At 42.0% G+C, this 23,062-nt stretch overlaps 1 protein-coding gene across 10 annotated transcripts in view; it reads right to left on the bottom strand.

Moving 5' to 3' along the window:
- The window catches only part of Unc79 (unc-79 homolog, NALCN channel complex subunit), a 241,101-nt gene that overhangs the window by 150,779 nt on the left and 67,260 nt on the right, over positions 1–23,062 (bottom strand). For all 10 annotated transcript variants that reach the window (XM_041633347.1, XM_041633346.1, XM_041633349.1 and 7 more), the window contains exons 6-7: positions 17,487–17,542; positions 16,679–16,808 (exon numbers count right to left, since the gene is read on the bottom strand). In XM_041633347.1, the coding sequence (XP_041489281.1) occupies positions 16,679–16,808; positions 17,487–17,542 (186 nt within the window). The remainder of the gene's footprint in view (positions 1–16,678; positions 16,809–17,486; positions 17,543–23,062) is intronic.

Consider the following 23,062-nt stretch of genomic DNA (forward strand, 5'->3'; position numbering starts at 1 on the left):
TCAACCCCAACATGTGTAGCCCAAGCCGGCTTTGAACTTGTGATCTTTTTGCCTCAACCTCTTTAAGCAAAAGTTATCAGCACGTGCAACCACATTCAGCATCTCCTGTCTCCTAAGCTTCTTGATCATGTCGTAGTGAATGTGCTCCATAATAAATAAGTAAATAAATAAATAAATAAATAAAAAATTGATAAGTTTTCTAACCAGCCCAGTGAAGAGGAAAAACAAAAAAATCACAAGACGATATATAAGTTACCCATGCCTGAAGTGAAAGGTGGGAGTTATGCAGCCCTATAGATATAGCTCATCTATGAATTGGATGAAATGTCCATATTCTTCAAAAGGTGCAATTTTAAAATATGTTCCAAAGTAACCCTACAACTGTCATATAAATTAAATTCATAACATAAACTCTCCCCTCTAAGAAGAAAAACAAAAAACAAAATCTCTGAGTCCAGATGGCTTCAGTTGGAATTCAGGATTCCATAGAAGAATAACTCCTATAAAAACTCGGAGAAGAGAAATGCTTAAGACTCTCCCAACTCACGTCACGAGGCTGTGATTACTCTGCCAACAGGGCCACAAGATACACAACAATTAAACTATAAATGCTCCTCATAAAGAAAGCTTCAAGAACACCAAACAAAAAATTAGTAATAAAATACAGCATGACAATATAGAGTTTATCCCAGCAATTCACAGTTGGTTCAAAAATGCAAATTTAATCGATGTAATTTGCCATATTAGGAGCCTATAAAGAGGAGGTCATATGGTCAGCTCAGCAGAAAGAGGAAATAGTTATTCCAAACGGACCTTCATTCACCAGCAATCTCAGTGAAAAACAGACAAGAATAGCCTTCATCTGATGTTTAAAAGAAGCATCTATGGGAAAATTATACCTAACACCATGTTTAATGATAAAAACCTCAATATGTCCCCCACAACTGGGAAGAGCAAGAATGCCCATTCTCAGAGTGTCCGCCAAACATTTGTGTGGTTCAAGAGAGTGCAGAAGTAAAGACAGAAAAGGAGGATGCAAGAACGACAGGCAGGGGGAGAGACTGAAACAAAGGCAGATGGATTAGAGAGAGAAAGGAACTTCAAAGGATCTTGGGCCTAAGGAGCTGAACAGTTAAAGCACCGGCCACTCAAGTAGTCGGGGGTCTAATCCACAAAGCTCATGTAAGTAGGGGTGCAGGTGGGAGCAGGCACAGGAGCTAGTCTGTAATCCCAGGCTTGGAAGTGGAGATGGGATTCCTAGGGCAAGGCGACTAGTAAGGCTGGCCATATCAGTGAGCTCTGGCTTTGATTTAGAGACCCTGCGCCATTGAATAACGGGGAAGAACAACTGAGGAAGACTGAAGAAAACCTGGGGCCTCTGAGTACACACATGCCACCCCACACATGTGAGCACATATCCATATACACACATGCTACCCCACACATGTGAGCACATATCCATATACACACATGCAACCCCATACATGTGAGCACATATCCATATACACACATGCCACCCCACACATGTGAGCACATATCCATATACACACACGCAACCCCACACATGTGAGCACATATCCATATACACACATGCCACCCCACACATGTGAGCACATATCCATATACACACATGCCACCCCACACATGTGAGCACATATCCATATAAACACATGCAACCCCACACATGTGAGCACATATCCATATACACACATGCAACTCCACACATGTGAGCACATATCCATATACACACATGCCACCCCACACATGTGAGCACATATCCACACACATGCCACCCCACACATGTGAGCACATATCCACACACATGCCACCCCACACATGTGAGCACATATCCATATACACACATGCCACCCCACACATGTGAGCACATATCCATATACACAAGCACACCACACACATGTGAGCACATATCCATATACACACATGCAACCCCACACATGTGAGCACATATCCATATACACACATGCCACCCCACACATGTGAGCACATATCCATATACACAAACACACCACACACAGAGACACAGGAAAAGAAGGGGGAAGGTATCTTTATTTTCAGGGCACATAATAATTCTTAGAAAAAATCTTAAACTCACAGGTAAGATAGTAAAACTAGCATGTGACTTTATCAAGGTTTCAGGTAAAAAAAAATGCATTTCAAAATCAAGTTGTTTCTCTATATTAGCAACAAACAAATAGAATATTAAGCTGTTGGTAAAATTTGCAATAGCAACCCAAGCTATAAAACATTACAAATAATTTTAACAAAATAACTATAACATCTATATACAAAAATGAGCATACATTGCTAAAAGAAAAATTTAAAATACCTAAGTGAGGGGGGTTTATTTTGTGTCTGTAGGTTAAAAGACCCATCACTGTAAAAATACCTATCTTCCAAAATTAACATATTCAATATCCACGTTCTTATTAAAAATCAAGCATTTTTTAGAAGTGACAAGATCCAAGAAGATGTGAAGGGCATCACCTGATTTCAAAATATACATCATTGTGTGGGGTGTATGCGTGTGTACATTTCCTGTGTGTCTGAGCATGCGCATACATGAGTGTGTGTGTGTGTGTGTGTGTATGTGTGTGTGAAGACTAGAGACCAATATCAACTGTCTTCCTCAACTTTTGAGACAGGGTCTCTCCCTAATCCTGGAGCTCAGCAATTCCGTTGGCAAGCCTCAGAGATCCCCCAACCACCTCTCCAACTCTGAAACCACAAGTGTGCGCCACCATGCCTCACTTCTTACATGGGGACTGGTAATTGAAACTCGGGTCCTTCCGCTTATGTGGGAAGCAGTTTACTGGCTAAACCGTCTCTACAATCCCTCAAAAGTCGCTATAGAGCTGAAGTGAAAGGATGTAGTTATGGCACTAGAAGAGATGTAGGAAGAAAGAAATACAGTTTTAGAAACAGACCTGAAAACTATGTGGTCAATTACTTTCCAAAGAAGAAAATCAAAATCATTCAATGTGGAAAAGATAATAGTTTTCAACAATTTGAGATGGAATAACTGGGTCTCTCTGGGGAGAAATTCACCATTCCTTCTCACAGTACTCCAAAAGTCTACTCCAAACGGATCATAATGTCAGATATCAAACACCAGATGCACAGAAGAATTTCCTGATGGGCCTCTTGACGCAGGTCTGTAATCTCAGCTACCTCAGGAGGCTAAGGCAGGGGGAGAATCAAGGCCAATCTAGACACTGAGTGAGTTCAGACCAGCCTCTGTGAGACCATGCCCCTAAAAAAGCAAAAGAGGGTAAAAGAGGGTAGGTGTGGTTCAGAACGGCGATTTCATCTGATATGCACAAGGCCCTGGATTTGATACTTAATATTATAAGAGAGGAGAGGGAAAAGAATTCTTTACAACCTTCATAGAGACACAAGAACCATAAAAGAAGATACTGATCAATTTTAATATATCAAAATGTAAAACATCTGTTTAGGCTAGCGATAGAGCAGCCTTGAAGGCAGCATGCCAAAGACTGGGGGAAACATATCTGAAAATTCCCCACTCTATCGATGAGCACATGAAATCTGTGTGTGCCAAAGCACATGACCTCTCCAAATCAGAAGTAAAAACACATGGAAATTCATAGCTTCCCGGGGAGACGAACAGAGTGAAACAAAAATGGATTTGGCTAAGGCATGGTTAAAATGAACACAAGCTAAAAATAAAATGGCAGAATTAGAAATCCTGGCTTAAAGAAAAAAAATATATTTGTTGCTGTATCGCAGAACTTGGCCCTGCCTCTGGATGTCGGGATAACTGGGTTACACCACCACCATAGATTATTAGAGCTGGTTCTGGGCTAGAATATGTAGTAAGTTACAGAGTAAGAGAGACTGAAGAGCTAAGACTCTAGAGGAGAAATAAATACATCAATTAGTGATAATAATTGCTACAGATTACAGAAGATACAATTTTGACATGACAATCATTGGTATTCCTGAGGAACGCGCCAAATTAATTGGAAGGAAGGGCAGTGATTCACACTCCATTAGAGAAGAATGTCTTGAAAAACCACCCAGATTTCACGTTGAAAGTGCTTCACTGGGAGCCAGTGAGGATAGTGGGTAGAGGTGCTTGCTACCAAGCAGGAGGACCTGAGTTCAAGCCCTAGAACTCACCTGGAAGGAAAGACTCAAATTTCACAAGTAGCCTTATGCATATGGACATGTATGCACACATACAAAAGTAATAAATAAGTGTAAAACAAATTAAAGAAAGTGCTTCATTTTACAGACAAATATCAAGGAAAATATATTCAAACTCAAAATGCTCATGAAATTTTTAAAAATAAATGAAGAAAAACTGGGAGATTTCTATAAAACACAAAAATCACAGTGCTCTAAAATTCTTTTTCCATAATTCTACACAGCAGAAAACAATGAACAAATATTTATATATCTTTCACGGCGAAGCAGATTTTTCATGTGTAAAGAATTTTTAAATATGCCCAGACTTAAAGAACAAAATAAAAAGTATATTCCACTGCTGAGGATATTTTTTTCTTTATTCTTTTTGTTTGTTTGGTTGGTTTGGTTTGGTTTTTCGAGACAGGGTTTCTCTGTAGCTTTGGAGCCTGTCCTGGAACTAGCTCTTGTAGACCAGGCTGGCCTCGAACTCACAGAGATCTGCCTGCCTCTGCCTCCTGCGTGCTGGGATTAAAGGCGTGCACCACCACCGCCTGGTTGCTGAGAATATTTTCTTTACAGTTTAGTGGCTAGTCTGCAATCCAAACACTTGGCAAGCAGCAAAACAATAACCAAGAGATCAGGGCAGCCCCCACATGGAACAGCAAGTTCCAGGCTTGCTGGGGATCTATGAAACCCTGTCTGAAAAACAACACAAAACAAAATAGAAATATTCTGAAACACACAAAAGATGACAGAAAATGTAACCCATAATGGGGGAGGGGGTGAAAAGATGGAGACTTGGACTCATTCGGAATTAGGAGTAAAGATTTTAAAATAATTCCTTTAGGCTTGTTTAAAACTATAGACAGATTGTTAAAATGAGAATTACAACAGATAAATGAAAATCCTATTATAAAGTACTAAAAGAAATAGAACATATAAAATCAATAATTCAGTGGGGTAGAATTTTAAAGGCATTGTACACAGCAAGAAGAAAGAAGGGATCAATGAACTGAAAGACCAGTCAATATAATTCTCACTGGAGAGCAGCTTGTTTTGTGTGTATATGTGCTCAGATGTTTCTGTGGGCGACTGTGTGTATGTTTGTGCATGGGGAGAGAGGGTGGATGCACCCACGTGCATGTAGAAGCCAGAAGTCAACTTTAGTGTCTTCTTTGGTCACCTCATGCTTGGAAACCGGGTTCCTCACTGGAGCTGGAGCTGACCCCTCACTCCAGGGAGTTCCTGTTACCACTTCCCTGGCACAGAGGACACGGACATAGACCAGGGCACCCAGCTTATTATGTCAGTGCTGGGATCTGTACACAGACGCTCACACTTATACAGCGAACACTTTCTCAACTGAACCATCTCTCCAGCCACACTCCACTTTTTTTCCTCAAAAAACAAAACAAAACGACAAGTCAGGTGATGGTGGCGCACGCCTTTAATCCCATCACTCAGGGAGGCAGAGGCAGGCGGATCTCTGTGAGTTTAAAGCCAGTCTGGTCTTTAAACTCACAGTTTAAAGTTTCAAGACAGCCAGAGCTGCACAGATAAACCTTGTATCAAAAAAAAAAAAAAGAAAGAAAGAAAGAAAGAAAGGAAAAAAGAAAAAATACTGAGTATATAGATAATATTAAATTTCTTTGAGTCTCCAGGTGAGAAGAGAATAGACTATCCAGACAGGATGGCATCCAGATTCTTGTGATACCAACAAGAGGAGTAAAACCACATGCCCCAAATGCTCACACACCACAAGCAGAGTAAACACAAGGACAACTGCACTCCAAGCATGAGAAACTTATTAACTACCAAATACCAGTAAAGGTGCAAATTAAAAAAAAAAAAATGCATTACCTTAAAAGTTACACTGCTCTTAGAAAGAATAAAGTGACATAATTAAATAATTGTTAAATAAGAAAATCAACATTCACTAATTATAATGAAATTAAGGTGAAAATTTTAAAATAGCTATAATCCAAAATGTAAAAATGAAACAATACTTCCCTATACATCACTCAAGGACGTAGAAATTAAATAATACTTCCCGATACACCACATACAAGGAAGATCTAGCAATAAAATTTTTAAATAATCCGAATGAGTGTTAGTAAAAGCATGAGCCATGGGGGCTGGAGAGATGCCTCATAGGCAGCCCGTCCAGAGAACCCAGGGTCAATTCCCAGCACCTACTCAGGCAGCTCACACCCATCTGCAACTCTAGCCCCAGGGGATTGCTGCCCTCCTTTGGCTACAGTGGATACCAGGCATCCAGGCAAACAAAACATGTATACACATAATGACAAAATAAATTACAAAGAACATTTATAAAAATACAGAATGTCAAAACCTGTCAGATACGGCAAATGTAAAACTTAGAGGAAACTGGTCATTTATAATAGATAAACAGAAATCATTTTAATGTTAAAATCAATAGTCTAACCATTCTCTACAAATCTTCTTAAAAGAGAGAGAAACAGATAAAATTCAGCTCCAGGAAGTATTAAAAGATGAAATCACAAAAGCATAACCCTTATCCATCTTCTCTGGTTTTGATTTATTTTAGTTTATATGAACATTACGATAAAATTTCAAGATAAGGACTTTAAATAACTGGAAATGAAACTTCCTGGAACCAATCAATAAATGCAGATGCCAACAGCTGACCCCGTTGTGAAATACCCCTGCAGTCAGGAACAAGCTACAGTGTCTGTGCTTCCCCTTCTGGGCAACAGACCTCCTGCTCTGAGGGTCCTGGGCCGGGAAACAACAGCGGTGAGTGGGTGCAGGTTTGGAAAGGACTGGAGGGAGTGTCCTCAGGAGAACGCCTCCCAAGCTAGCCTGGCAACTGAGTTCCATCCCCAAAGCCCACATAAAGGCAAAAGGAGATAAATGACTTGATGAAGCTGTTCTCCGTTCTCCACACAAACACCATGGCACGTGAGCACATCCGTACTCATCAAACACGCATACATGCAGCAATAGTATATCTTTAAATAAAAAAAAAAGTCAGTCGCTGACCATCACACAAATGACTGAAATGCATGAGATGGTCATAGTATATTTCATGTATATTGGCCCCAAGTTGGAAACCACCCAAACATTTGATAAAACAGGACATTTGGAGAATGAAAAGAATATCTTTAACAATATGGATTAAGCTCAGAAACACTATGTTGATGAGTGAAGTCGGACAGGAAAAGTACATGCTCCTCCATCTAATTTGCATATATACCTGAATTAGATGAGTACATGAGCTCTATTAAAACCACATCACCGATTGCCCATGGCTACAGAGGGGTGTGCTGATCGGAAGAGACAGGTTATGACTTCCTGTTTTGTTGTGGTTACTGTTTGTTTGTGTTGTCTTCATGATGATTACAAGAGCATCATACATTAGCTAACACGGATGCAACAGCACACTTGGTCCCTGTCATCATACCTGCTATGAAAACTGTGCCTTCTGTAAGTTCTATGATCCCTAACAACACCGGGATACACCTAACACTTCCCAAAGCTGACAAGGCAGCAAGTGTCAGCTAGAGAAGTCCTATGAGTCACCAAAAGGCAAGCAGAAAGAACAGGACTGGATAGGGGATAGCCAAGTAGTCAATAAATAAACAAATAATAGGGTTTGTTACCTCTAAACTAGCAAAAAACCAATAGTGTGCATCCAAATAGCAGCCAAAAAGAAAGTTCATAAAATACTTCCAAGGTGTATGAATAAAATGAGCGCCAGCTTAGAATTGTATACATAAGAGAAAACACATTTAAAAGGATCTCACATTCTAGGCTAGTCTAATGTGCACAGCAAGAGCCTCTCTCAAAAGCTAAACAAATAAGTAAAGGCATGATAATGACATTTTTCAGACAAATACAAAGTGAGAAAACTTATTCCCAGTAGATTAGCAGGAAAGGAAACACAAAAGTACCTTGTTTAAAAAAATCAATTCCAGGCTGGGCAGATGGCTCAGTAACTAAAGTCCTTGCTAAACAAGCATGAGGACTGGAACTGGGGCCACCAGAATGCATGGAGATGCCAGGTGGGTGATGTGGCCCACCTGAAATCCAGCCCTACAAGATGGAGATGGCGGAGAAGTTATACCATTCAAACACTTGCGAAAGTCTGCATAGCTATATTAGTTTGTGATGAAGTAAATTTTAACAAAAAAAAGAATCACAAACGATGAAAAAAAAGATGCATTTCAAGAACTGGTTAAAGTTTTCATTGACCTAAAAGAGATCAAATTCTGAATTTTCATATACCTACCTCCTAACACCATCTCAAGATATAAATAGCAAATAGATCAGAACAAGAAGGAATTAGACAAATCTACAAACATAGTGGACAAAAACTTCAGGACTTCAATCCTAGTAATGATAGAGAAAGTAAACAAAATTTAATGAGAGGCTGGAGAGATGGCTCAGTGGTTAAGAGCAACTTGTTGCCCTTGCAGAGGACCAGGGTTTGGTTCCCAGCACCCACACGGCAGCCCACAGCGGTGTATAACTCCAGTTCCAGGGGATCTGAAACCCTCTTCTGGCCTTTTAAGGAGCCAGGTAGGCATGTGATACACAGGAATATGTGCAAATAAAACACCAATACACACAAAATAAAATAATATTTTTAAGTTTAAAAAACTCAATGATGGTATAGAAGGTTCAAACCAGACCGGTAATAAATCATAGATATACATAGAATACTGTATAAATTGTTTTAATTACACAGAAATATTTATATGTTCAGCCCTAAAAAAATATTAAAAAGTACATAAATAATGTTGAACTGTTGAGATGGGTCAGCCAATAAAGGACACTAATAAGGTCTGAATTTGATCCCAGAACTCAAAGAAAAGAGCCAAACACAACAAAGTGTGCCTGCAGTTACAGAGACGGTGACAGAGACAGAAGAAACCTGGGGCTGGTTGACCAGTCAGTCAAGCCAAATCAGAGTTTCAAGCTCAATGAAAGACCTTGTCTCCAAAATTAGGGCAGAGCCAGGCACTGGGGCACATACCATTAATTCCCACACTTGACAGCAGAGGCAGGTGAATCACTCTGAGTTTGAGGCCAACCTGGTCTGCAAGATGAGTTCCAGGTCAGCCAGGACTATTTAGAGAGCCCCTGTGTCTTAGTCAGGGTTTCTATAGCTGCTACAGAGAACCATGACCAAAAAGCAAGTCAGGGAGGGAAGGGTTGATCTGACTCACACTACCAGAGCATAGCCCTTCATTGGAGGAAGTTAGGACAGGAACTTAAGCAGGCCAGGAACCTGGAGGCCAAAGCTAATCTTCCTCTGGCTTGTTCAGTCTGCCTTCTTATAGAACCCAGGACCACCAGCCCAGGAATGGCATCACCCACCATGATGGGCCTCCCCCATTGATCAACCAATTGAGAAAATATCTTACAATTGACTCTCATGGAGGCATTTCCTCAACTGAGGCTTCGTCCTCTCTGATGACTCTCGTTTGTGTCAAGTTGACACACAAAACCAGCCAGTTCACCCAAGCTGTACATGACCATTTACACATGCACGCACCACACACACATAAACATGTACATACAAAATTAATATATAATACAAAATATGTTGTCTGAACATAGAAGAATGAAACTATAGTTTATCCTTATCAATTATCAATAGGTTAAAGAACAAACCACACAAGAACTTAGAAATCAGCAGAGGAGGTTTAGCCTGAGCAATGACGGGAGAAGAGCAGGAACCACAGCATCATGTCACAAAAGATCTTTGACAAAACTCCTTTGTGATCAAAACAATGAAGAGTACAGAAACAGAAGGATAGTGTCTCAGTGTAATTAAAGACAAGTGTGACGGACTTGTAGCAGTGTTATACAGAGGGGAAAATGAAAATGTTTCATGCAAACCCAGAAATGAGACACAACTGACCTTCATCTTTTCTCTTATTATAGTGCTTAAAAACACAACCAGAGTGATAGGCAAGAGGAAGAAGTGGACACAAATAGGAGATGAAAAAGTTAAACTATACCTATTTACTGGTGATATAGCCATTCTCTTGAAAGACCCTAAAGAATCCACACACACAAAAATTCTCATAGATCTGTTATATACTTTTATCAGTTGCAAGGTGCAAAAATCAACATTTAAAAATATAGTAGCTTTATACACCAACAAAGAACTCCTGGAAAAAGAGATCTTTTAAACAATCCTCACCAAGGTAGCTTCAAAAGGTAAAGTAAAACAGCAAAGGCATAAACTTGACCAATGGTGTGACAGTTCCCTACAGAGAAAATTATAAAGCATCAAGAAAGATATTATATAAAACATTTTATAAAATGGAAAGAGCATCCATGTTTATGGTTCAGGAAAATACTCTATAAGAAAGCATATTATCAAAAGTGATACACAAAACCCAATACAATCTCCATCTAAGTACAGCAATGTTTTTCACAGACAAAAAACAAAAAACTAAAACTTATATGGAAACACAAAGACCTGTGAAAATATCCAAAAACAGTCCTAAGCAAAAAGAGCAATACTGGTGGTATCACAACACTACAGATCCATAGTAACAAAAAAACATAGCACACACACACACACACACACACACACACACACACAAAACCAGTGGAAAAGAAGACACAGAATTTAACCCAAACAGCTCTCATCACTTCATCCTAGAAAAAGATACCAAAAGCATACATAGAAGAAGAAAAAAAAAGAAATTCTTTAACAAGTAATGCTGGGAAGGTGGATAGCACATGCAGAAGACTGAAACTGGATCCTTACTTCTCATCAGCACAGAAATCAACTACCACTCAATCACAAGCTTTAAAGTAAGATGAGATTGTTGGAATTTCTATAGGGAAACATTTTAAGCATTAGGGATAGGCATTAACTGTGGTGGTTTGAATAGAAATGGCCCCAGAGGCTCATATATTTGATGCTTGGTCATCTGGGGAACGGTGCTACTTAACAGGGATTAGAGGGTGTGGCCTTACTGGAATAGGTGTGGCCTTGGAGGAAGTGAGTCACTGGGGGTGGGCTTTGAGGCTTCAAATGCTCAAGCCAGTCCTAGTGTCTGATACTCCTCCTGCTGCCTGACGACCTGGATGTGGAATCCTCAGCTGCCATGTCTGCCTGCACGTGTCATACTTCCCACCATGATGAAAATGGACTAAACCTCTGAACTGCTAGTCAGCTCAGACAAATGGTTTCCATTATAAGAGCTGCTGTGGTCACAGTGTCTCTTCATGGCACTAGAACACTAAGACAATAACTTTCTGAATAAAACTGTAATAGATTGGTAAAAAACAAAAAAAAAGAAGAAGAAGCAGAAGAAGAAAGAAATGAGACTTGCCATTGTAAGCACATGTAGTAATGGCATACTGAAAGCCCTCTGTATGATTAATATGATGGATGTTAAATTATAGATTTAAAAGAATCCAGAACAGTCTTGTGGATTAAAAAGGAAGTATATTTTATTTTGCTATAGTTATATGATACATAAAAGAATGTTTAATGAAGCTATGAAGCTATTACAATAAATATGCACTCCTAATGAGAGTGTGGATTAGCATAACTGAACTGGGAAGCTGTCTATCATCATCTATTAAAATTGGGTACACACATGCCTCTTGCTCAGCAGGCTCATTCATAGGGATATATTTCACATCAAAGACATATCAAAATACGCTCTGAGTAGCAATATTTCTTTTTTTTCTTTTTCTTTTTCTGTTTTTTTTTTTTTTTTTTTTTTTTTGGTTTTTCGAGACAGGGTTTCTCTGTAGCTTTGGAGCCTGTTCTGGAACTAGCTCTTGTAGACCAGGCTGGTCTCGAACTCAGAGATCCGCCTGCCTCTGCCTCCCGAGTGCTAGGATTAAAGGCGTGCGCCACCACTGCCCGGCTAGAGTAGCATTATTTCAACAACCAAAAAGGAGGAACAACTCAAATGTCTAGCAATAGTAGAGAAGATAAGAAAATTGTGGCACACGCTTTTTATGGACAATTTGTAGCAATAAAGGTAAACAGACAACAGTTATCCTCTACACACAGATAACACACTACACACACACACACACACACGAGACAATGGACACTTCCATTTTTATAAAATTCAACTCAGGCAAAACTAACCTCTGATGTTGAAAGGAGGGGTAAGCCACCACTAAGGGAACAAAGTGGGGAAGGCTCCGCATATACTTATTGTGGTTTCATGCATGTGTTTGTAATTCCACCCACAAAAGTCAAGAGATTTTAGTTGTGTAGATACAAAATCAAGATAACTGAAGAGAAGAAAGAGCCTAAAGATGGAGAAAGCACAACAGAAAGACCTGGCTCAACCTTCTTATATACAAGTCTCAAAAATCCAGGTGCACTAACGGGGGTTAGATGTCTGATAATCCAGACAAAGCGTAGTCCTAGAGTGCACTTCCCACCCTCTCTGCTCTGCCTAGAAAGGTGATTCTATGTTGCATCTATGTCCCACAAAGGGAAACTAAATGACAATGGGTGGTGTTCTTTGCTACAAAGCCTAAGTCACTTACTATCTAGTGTTCTGTAAGAAGACAATCACTGTATGATTTCTCTTCTGTTTTATTTTATTTGTATGGGTGTTTGCCTGAATGTCTGGATATGCGCCACATGTGCTCCTAGTGCCCACAGAGGCCAGAAGAGAGGGCCGGATCCCTTGGAACTGGAGTTACATGTGGTTGGGAGCTGTCCTGTGGGTGCTGGGAAACCAGATCCTCCAGAGGACCAGTCAGTGCTCTTATGTGCTGAGCCCTCTCTCCAGCTCCGGGAATTTTTATAAAAGGTGGGAAACAGCTGGGGAGGTGGTGGATCATTCAGTAAAGTGTTTGCTGAGTAAGCCTAAGGAGTTGAGTCTGGATCCCCAGCATGTAAAAGGTCAGGCTTGGCTGCATGAGTCTGTGACCCTGGCACTGAGAGGTAGAAAGAGAGAGATGACAGGATTGCTGCCAGTCAATCTACCAGTGGCATCCAGGTTCCATGAAAAAACTCATTTTAGACAATAAAGAGGAGAGAAGAGGACATCTGACATTAATCGTTGACCTCCATACCTGCAAACCCCGGCACTCACATGCACACCACACATGTGCACTAAAAGTAAACACAGGTTAGGGAACCTCTACCTGGTAAGTGCAGTGCTTAGTCGTCAAAGAACTTCTCTTTTCAACAGTCTGATCACAGAATTTGTCAAAGTACAGAGAACAACCAATCGTGAGGTGTCTGGCCTCAACCAATACATCTATATCATAACTCCTGCACATAATGCTCAAGGAATGTCTCAGAAAAGGGAGATGTAAGCTTGTAAGAGCAAGAGGACCCAACATCTGCCGTCAGATTGTGTCTCTAGAAATGTCAGGGAAGCTACAGCTCAACAATATAGCTGTCCAAACAAGACAGGAATAATAATACCAGTAGACTGGCGTGGAAGGGGAAGGGTCAAAATTCAAAGCTCCGAGAGCAGCATCCAGCAGGCAGCTGCTGCCAAAAGCACAGCAGTACAGAGACCTCAGTGATGACTTCTCCCATCACTTTCACCTCCCTCCTGGTCAGTGAGGATGCTGCCTGGTTATACGTGGCACCTGGGACTCAGCAGTGAACAAAGGGAAGCCAGACACATGACTACAAGGACAGACTGGTGAGTGGTGTCCCCAGTCAACTACCTCTCCATCAGTCCACAAGAGCAAGAAAGCATTGCTCTGATCTTAGCATGCAGATGCTGGACCAGTTTTACAGTATGTGTTGGTTGGTCCTTGCCAGAGGCTTTGGCTATCCCATAAGTGGACACGACTGTCAGCATTTTGGATCATGGGATGCTCTGACCGGTGAGTCTCGGGAACACCTTTGCTGTTGGAAAACGACCCCAATTCCTTCACTGGCATAGCCAGTCTTCCACGGGCCTGCTCATTCCACTGTCTATCTGCTGTAGTAATAAGGGCAGCGGGGCTGCGTCCCCAGCACCCCAGCCGCCTGCTCGGCTAGCTTATGCCCCGAAATAACGACACACAAACTGTATTCATTTAAACACTTCTTGGCCCATTCTCTTCTAGGCTAATTCTCACATATTAATTTAGCCCATTTCTAATCATCTGTGTGTAGCACCCCAAGGTGCGCTTACCGGGAAGATTCTAGCCTATGTCCATCCTGGGTCAGAGCTTCATCCCGGGAGCGGGGCATGGCGTCTCTCTCAGGTGTCTGCTCCCGAGAGAAGAGCTGTTGAGACTCTGAGCTCACTTCCTCTTCCTCCCAGCGTTCTGTTCTGTTTACTCCTCCCACCTATCCTCTAACCAATAAAATGGGCCAGGGCAGTTCCTTTATTAGCCAATGACCTTCCTCCATCAATCTGCATTGTAATTTTCCAGTTCCTAAACACCAGCAGGCTGTCTGTTGTGTCCACCTCACAAGGCCCGAAGTTCCTTCTACCTTAAACTCTCAGTCTATTCGCTCATGGTTTCCTCATGTCTAGTTAGGTGCTTGTCACTGCCTCAGGTACCAGCAAGAGCTTCACTCCTGTGAACCGCCCTTAAGAAACCTCTCTCCCAGACTCGTCTATGACCAGGATGAGCTAGGATCCTGCCCATGATTCCCACAGATCTCTTCGCTCTACCTGAGTGCTAATAGCCCTAGAAGGCAATCAGTTTCTAGATATTTCCCCCACAACTAGTGTGGAAACTCTAAGATGCCAATGACTATAAGCTGTTTTGTTTTCGTTATTGGTACACAGAGAAATTCCTGGTCAACAGCAAACACCCCATAAATATTGCTGAATAAAATGAATTTCCATATCTAGATACCCCACAAATATTTGCTGAATAAAATGAACTTCTGTATCTAGGTTGTATTCAATTTAATGAGGTCTGCTTTTGTGTTGGTTCCCATATCAACAACAAAAATACAGTGCCTGAGACACAGTTATCTCATCAATATTTATCATACAAGTAACTCTCACTGGTATTAGTCACCCATTTAAACACCAGAGGGCTTTGACGCTTATATCAGGAACCCTACACAAAAGGGTCAGTGTCAAGTATTTCAGCCATTTCACTTTTTACTCTATTGAGTTACTCTATTTACTCTATTTGCCAGTTTTTCACATTCAAATTGTTCGTCTAGCAACAATGAAGCACTCTCTACCATCAACAATGCAAAATACCAACAAAGAGACTTTCAACTTCAGAGAATTCTGTCTACTTCCCTTCATTAACATTGCTGCTACTTGTTATCCTAGTGTATAGCACTTGGGATCCGCCTTTCACGGTGTAAAGCATATGTATGATACTGTTGAGGGAAGATGGGTGTGGACATCAGAAACTCCATCAGCCACTGGGATTTTCTTATACTTTATGATATATAAGCAGCAACCTCAAACCTTGTGTCAGTCAGTCTTTCTTCCTGTCTTTTTCTTTTCTTTTTTGCAAGTTTTTTGGTAAATACCATTACTATATATTTAAAGAAGAATTTCATATAGCTCAGGCTGGCTTTTAAAAAATTGACTAAGTGGCTCAGGCTGGCCTTGAGCTCCAGAGATTTTCACTTCTGACTGCAGGATGCTAAGGCATAGGAGTGGGTCACCATGTCTGACTATGTCATCCCATTTAACGTTACTGTTTCATTGTCATAAGGAAACTCTTCCAGTAACACTGGAAATGTGCCCAACACTCTTGCAAGAACAGAATCAGGCATCTGGGGCTTCTGCTAAATGATAGCAAATCTGCAGGCAAGCTCCCGTCACTTCTGGTTTTGATGTAATTAATCTTAGCAGTGGGCAAGATGCAGGCCCTTTGGACAGCAACTGGGATAGGCCTTAGGCAATCTGCTAGGATGTCATAAATATTTTAATTGGCATGATTAAGGGTTTGTTTTTGTTTTTGTTTTTGTTTTTTTTTGCTTGTTTATCTACGGGTTTTTTGTTTTGTTTTGGTTTTGGTTTTGTTTTGGTTTTTTTTTTGTTGTTTTTTTTTTATTTTCGAGACAGGGTTTCGCTGTAGCTTTTGGTTCCTGTCCTGGAACTAACTCTTGTAGACCAGGCTGGCCTCGAACTCACAGAGATTCGCCTACTTCTGCCTCCCGAGTGCTGGGATTAAAGGCGTGTGCCACCACCGCACGGCCTGGTTGTTTTGTTTTGAAACATTTTTTCCTGTAGCTCATGATGACTTCAAACCTGGTATGTAGTCAAGACTGACTTTGAACTTCTGATCCTCCTTCCTCCACCTCCCAGGGCTGGGATTACCATATGCTTGCACCACCATACTCAGCTCGGAGTATCTAGAGATGGGATCTTGCGTCGCATGGTCCCCAAATTCCCAGGTTTGACTGATGTTGCTGCCTCGGCCTCCTCAAGAGCCTGGGCTACCGCACCAGGCTAATCGGCTTCTCATTAAACTCCGTGTCAGAAAGGACTCATGACCATGTCTAACATGTATGGTCTTTTTAACATAGGGCAAGGCACAGGTGGCCCGGGAGAGATGAGCACAGGCCACCACGGAGCGCTCTTCTTACCTGTGTACTGCAGCCCCCTGTACTCGCTTATTGCCCCAGGAGGCTTTAGGTTGGGCCAGTAGTGGAAAAGCATCTGCACCGCTGGGGGTTTCACCTGTGAAGGCCCGTATGCAATCACATACAAAAGGTCCTGCAGGAGGGAGGAGCACATTCTGAGTCAGCAGCAGCAAAGGAAAAGAGAGGCCGTGCACCCAGTACCACCCAGGCAGCAGACATTCTAAGGGGGAGCTTAGGGGAGCCGTTTCTCCGGGCCTCGTCATTCAGGTGGACTTCATGGATTAAATTATGTCAGCACATCATCGTCATCATTTATTCAAGTGTCTGTTTGTATGTCCTGCAAACGATGCCCCCAAGGCGAGTTCAAAAGTTCACTGCCCATTAATTCCCTAATGAGATTCAAATCCAAGAAAGATTTTTACAGCAGCGTATGCCCACATACCAAGCACTGAGTTTAAAAACAAATGTTTCCCTAATCACATTTCTTAACAATTCATATCTGCTATTTGAAAAAAAAGACAAATTCTAACACAATTTCAAATTAAAATCCCACTTATCACGCAATATAATATTTGCCTAATTCAATGACTAAGATACATTCAACTATTCTGTCAGGACACTCTGTTCTTAAAGTTTCAGTTCTGTTCTGAGTGATAATTTTACCAGCAAAAAAAAAAATAATAAAGTACATGTTTATCACATCAAAATAATAAGACATGTATAAATTTGATCAAAATAAATTATAATAAGCAATTGTTACAATTTCTATAAATCCAGTTAGTGAATATGAGTCAGCTTGAGCCAAACTTACTTTCCAGACTTCTTGCTTATATTTCATGAGGCATTCCAGTAATTGACAATGATACACTGTAAGGAAAAAAATATCATTTATAGTGAGATGTAAATACCAAAAAATTATACTTGGCGATATAAAAAAATCACTTCAGTATTTGTTTTCATTTTAATCATTAAATTAGAAAGTTTTTATCACACTTTTAGAAACCATAGCAGCACTTAGCTTTATCGGGCTTTATTCCAAAGCCATTCAAAAGTATTTTGCAAATCACACTAACAAAGGAAATACTAGAATGCTTTTAAACAATTATACTTATGTAACATAAACTGGACTGCTGCAGCCAAGAAGAGCGTGGGAGGGGAAAGCCTCTCCAAATGAGGTCATATACAAGCTCGCAGTTTTGCGTGAGCTCGTTCTTTGCCGATGTTGGCCTGAGCGCTCCACCCATGTTACCTCCCAAACACCAGGCTGCAGTTAGGAAACTGGGGCTGACTTTCCTATCCTGCCTGAGGTTGAAGAGATACCAAGCGACACTTGAATTGGATGAAAACAGCAATTTCACCACGTGGCCAGCAATCCTATCCTCTCATCATAGAGACAAAAGTATAGCTCAGAAGCACCCAGCAGAATCTGCTGGGTAGAGCTAAGTCCCAGTTAGAGGAGATTTGTATTTTGGTTTTTCATTTGTTTTGAGTAAAATGTTTTCATTAATCCTTTGAGAATTTCATAGAATCTATTTTGATCACCCCTACTTTCCTCCTAAATCCACCCAGATCCACGCCTCACTTCCAACTTCATAGCCTCTCTTTCTTTCAGAATAGTCCCGCAAGTCCATCTTTGCTGTCTATGTACTCATGGGTGTGGGGCGATCCAGGAAAGCATGATCAACCTATCAGGGGCCACACCCTTAAAGAAAGCTGACTCTTCCTTACTAGAAGCCATCAGTGGTCAACTGCTCCTCATCCATGTGCTCCTCACCCCTCCATTCTCATTCTCTCTCTCTCTCTCTCTCTCTCTCTCTCTCTCTCTCCTCTCTCTCTCTCTCTCTCTCTCTCTCTCTCTCTCTCTCTCTCTCTATCTCTCTTGTGTGTGTAAACCAAGTATATGTGAGATACCCACAGAAGCCAGACAAGGAGGTCAGAGACTCTGGAACTGGAGGCATTTGTGATCCATCATTTGGGCACTGAGAAAACCAAACCTGGGTCCTCTGCAAAAGCAGCAGATGTCTTAACTACTGATCTATCTCCCCAGCACAGCTGGCTTGAGCTTCTATGAGTGCAGTCGTTCTGGCATGTCCAGAAGACAGTTTCAATCCAGTCCTCCCTGACCTATTACACTCCTTCCTGTCCCTCCTCCATGGTGGGCCCTGAGCCTTGGGAGGGAAGAGATACAGATGTTCCTCTTGTGGCTGAGCTTTCCACTGATGCTTGTTCTCTGCTCTTTGACCAGTTGTAAGCATCTACATTACCCACAATCCACTCCACAAAGAAAGAAAGAAAAATCTGATGTCTAAGAGCTGCTCTGACCTATAGGTATAGAAATACAAATTTAGAACTGGAGAGATGACTCAGAGGTTAAGAGCATTGAGTGTTCTTCCAGAGGACCTGAGTTCAATTCCCAGCAACCACATGGTGGCTCACAACCATCTGTGGTAAGATCTGATACCCTCTTCTGGCGTGCAAGCAAACATGCAAACAGAACATTGTACACACAATAAATAAAATAAATCTTAAAAAAGAAATATAAATTTATAAGGCAGTATGACATTATGTCCATGTAGCAAAATAATAGCAGTAAGTTCATGCCTGGGTCCTGGGAGTTCCTTAACCATTTATTATTAGCTGATTTGTAGGGCCGAGCAAGCATTTCCTCCTGTGTCCTGGGCCTTAAATTTAGTCTAAAAGCAGTGCATTACCTCACTAACATCTGTGCCGCTGCTGCAGCCATGGCCATGACTTGCCCACTACTGTAGTTCACTGGGTTTATAGCGGGGGAAGTGTTGATTATTTTAACCCCAGAAGCCTACAACAGCACCCTCTGGTTCTATAAAGACTAGCCATACAGGAAGCCTCATAGTCAGTATCAACTTGATTTCTCCATTTCCTGTCACCCAAGTATGTGGCGTCTTTGCAATAGGGTCTTCTACAGGGCACCAGTTAAAACTACACAGCAGTGCTCTTCTTTGATTTGCTTGTGTTCGCTTGCAAAGGACAACATTCATCCTGGATAGATTACGGTTTGGCTCTTTCTATAAACTACCTTCCAGCTCCATCCTAACATTGACATTTATGCACCGGTGACCACACTCAAACTCTGTGGACACGCTTCATCTGAATTTCCTTCAGAGGTATTTGGCACTTTTACTTTTTAAAACTCTCTCTTCTTGTGGCTTCATGACACCATGTGACCTTTTTCTTTCTGTCACCTGTGGTGGACACCACTGTTGTTCCATTGCTGACCAAAGTGGCCTTTCATCCTAGATAACGGCCAATACACAGCCTTTCTCAGCCTCTGCTGGAACTAGAAGTGGCGATGAAACATGTCTGATGGCAGCATCTGCTGGGGAGGTGCTAAGGTGTACTTTTTACTCTCTGACCTTTTCAAACTCTCCATGCCTTTCCTTCCTTTTTTGAGTCAGGGTCTCACACTATATAGCACAGGCTGGCCTAGAACTTGGGATCTCACGCTAAAGCTCAGGCTGTCCTGGAACTCACTGTGGAAGCCTACACTGGCCTCAACCACGTCTCTCCCTGCAGACATAGTCTCTAATGACTTGCACTGGCCTGCTTCAGACATGGCTTGTGAGGGTATAACCTCCACTGTGGTAGCCACTGTGCGGACACAAGGGGAGTCTTTGAGTAACAGGATGCTGCCTCAGCTCCTGGTATTATGGGTTATAGTTAAGACCTCCCATTAAGCAAAGCACAAGTGAGCTTCTAGTTTAAAGTACCCATCCCATGATGAGCTACACAAACAACCTCCACAACTCCTGGGCAAAGCCATCCTCCCCCAGTGACCTACTGTTTTCAGATTTCCTGAGGCCTGGTCATAGCTCCCATATATCCTTGATTCTACATTCTCCCCCTAAGCAATCTGACACCCACACTTCTGCCAGTGGTAGTAACCGCCTACATGCAGTTTGGTGAAGATCACTGGACATATATGTGGGTTCAAAGTTTAGCAGCACCAGTACAGAGCTCTATTCTGCGTGTAGGACCTACAACAACACCTAATTGCTGTAAGGAAGCCGTTTGTTCATCTCCCGGCTGCCCGGCAGCTCAGACCTGAAATAGTCACAGAGAAACTATATTATTTAGTTTAATCACTGCTTGGCCCATTAGCTCTAGCTTCTGATTGGCTAACTCTTATATCTTAATTTAACCCATTTCTCTTAATCTGTGTATCACCACGAAGTCGAGGCAAAGTTTCAGCGCATCTGTCTCTGGCAGCAGCTCCATGGCTTCTCCTTGACTCCACCTCCTTTCTCCCAGCATTCAGTTTAGTTTCCCCCACCTATCTACCCTATCAGGCCAAGCCAGTTTCTTTATTCATTAACCAATAAAAGCAACACTTAGACAGAAGGACCTCCCACACCATTTAATTATCATTTCCTCCCTGGTGTCTCAAAGGCACCTTGAAATAAAGCATGTCCCAAGCAAATCTCTCATTTTCCCTCCTGTGATGGCTCATCTCTACTGTCAACTTGGCTGACTTTATAATCGCCTGGGAGACACACCTCTGAGAATTCTGTAAGGACATTTCCGGAGAGGTTCAATGGAAGAGGCAGCATTACCCTGAATGCAGGAGGCATTGTTTCATGGCTAAAAGAAAATGAGCTGGGTACCAGTTTTCATCTCTCTCTGGTTCCTGATTGTAAATAAAATGTGATCATCTATCTCGTGATGACGAACTGATTCCTCCAACTGTGACCCGAAACAAACCCTTCCTTTCCTGAGTTGCTTTTGTCGGGGACTGTGTCCTGGCAGCAAGGACAGTAACTAACACACCCCAAAGCCTGACCTTCCTACAGTGCTTCCTTTGTCATTAACTGTCACTGCGCCCAGTCAGTGCAAGCCAGAAACCAAGTCCTGTACATGGTGCTTCCTAAAGAGCTCTCAATGGACACACTTCTAGCCTCAACTGCCCTTGCCTTTGCCATGCCTCAACAAATGCAGTGATTTCCCTATCAATCTACATCCAATAATCAATTTTGTACTGTAACCAAGTTTCTGTGCATATACACACACACACACCACACACACGCACGCACAGAGGATCTCCTGCCTAGCAGAGTCCACAATCCCTTGCAAGTTCTCCAGTCTCATGTCACACCAGGCAGGCAGCCCTCACCCACAGTCCCAGCCTCACCAGTCTGCCTATCTCACTAACCTGCCAGGCTACCTCTTGAGACACAAGGTTCCTCTGCCTGAACCCCTAGCCTCTCCCTTGACTCAGAACACTACTCATTTTTAAGTCCTCATAGTGAGGTTAAGTCCTCTCAGAGAGGCCTCCTTGCTAACCACAATAAATTTAAAGGTTCCCTTCATAGTCCGATGACAAGAAAAACTGACAGACACATCACAACTAAAACTGGATATTTTATTTCTAATTGTTTGATTCGTTGTTCTTTGTCCCCTCCAACTATACGAGCTTCACGAGGTGAAGGTATATCCATCCTGCCTGGCTAGCCAGGGTTTCCTGAATGATCGTTGAGTAGCCTTTGTCCTTCTGCCAACACTGAGTGCTCACAGGACACTTGGTCTTACACAGCGCCTGATCTTCTGCAGGGTGGATAACACAAACCCTGTTCAGAATATCCCACTGACCGTCCTGTGAACAGACCTCAAGAGTATCTCTGTTCAGTTTCCCTTCCAAAATGCACCACTTACTCTACCGAGCAGAACGTGGTCCATATTTTCTCTGCTCAAGAAGCACAAAGCCGTCCCTGATTATTTCAGTTCCCAGAGTTCTGTTCGTCTGATGAAATAATGGCCTATAGTATGTAACTGGTGCTTTGCACACACCACTCTGTGTGTGAAGGATGTCTCACTACGTAGCAGGTGCCCTCATAGGTGTCGTGATCCTGTTTTCCCAATGCTGGGACTCAGGTGTGCATCACCACACCTGGTGACCCCACATTGGTAACGTTTTGTGGGATTATGCCCCATCTTCCCAAACACAGTCCCACAACATGCACCGCCCCTTACATTTACGAGTCATTCCCACAATACCTAGCAGAAATCCCTGCACACGGGAGTCACTCAGGAAATGCTAGCTGCTTAAGCAAATGCCCTTCTCTTCTTTAAGATGTATTTTATTTTTAATTATGCCTACATATGTGGGGGGGATTGCATGTGTGTGTGCGTGCGTGCGTGCGTGTGTGTGTGTGTGTGCCAGTGGAGATCAGAGTCATTAGATCCCCCATGGAGCTGGAGCTGCAGGAAACTATGAACAGGTGATGGCTAAACACTGAGCTGGACTCCTCTGGAAGAGCAGTGTTGTGCTCTTAGCCACCGACCCATCTCTCCAGTGCCTGACCTCTATTCGTGATACATGATCAGCTACGAAAACCAATCCGTCACTTGATACTT

Source organism: Microtus oregoni, unplaced genomic scaffold (genome assembly GCF_018167655.1).
Source record: "Microtus oregoni isolate MIOR12 unplaced genomic scaffold, Mior012 000043F_ref0000047, whole genome shotgun sequence".
NCBI lineage: Eukaryota > Metazoa > Chordata > Mammalia > Rodentia > Cricetidae > Microtus > Microtus oregoni.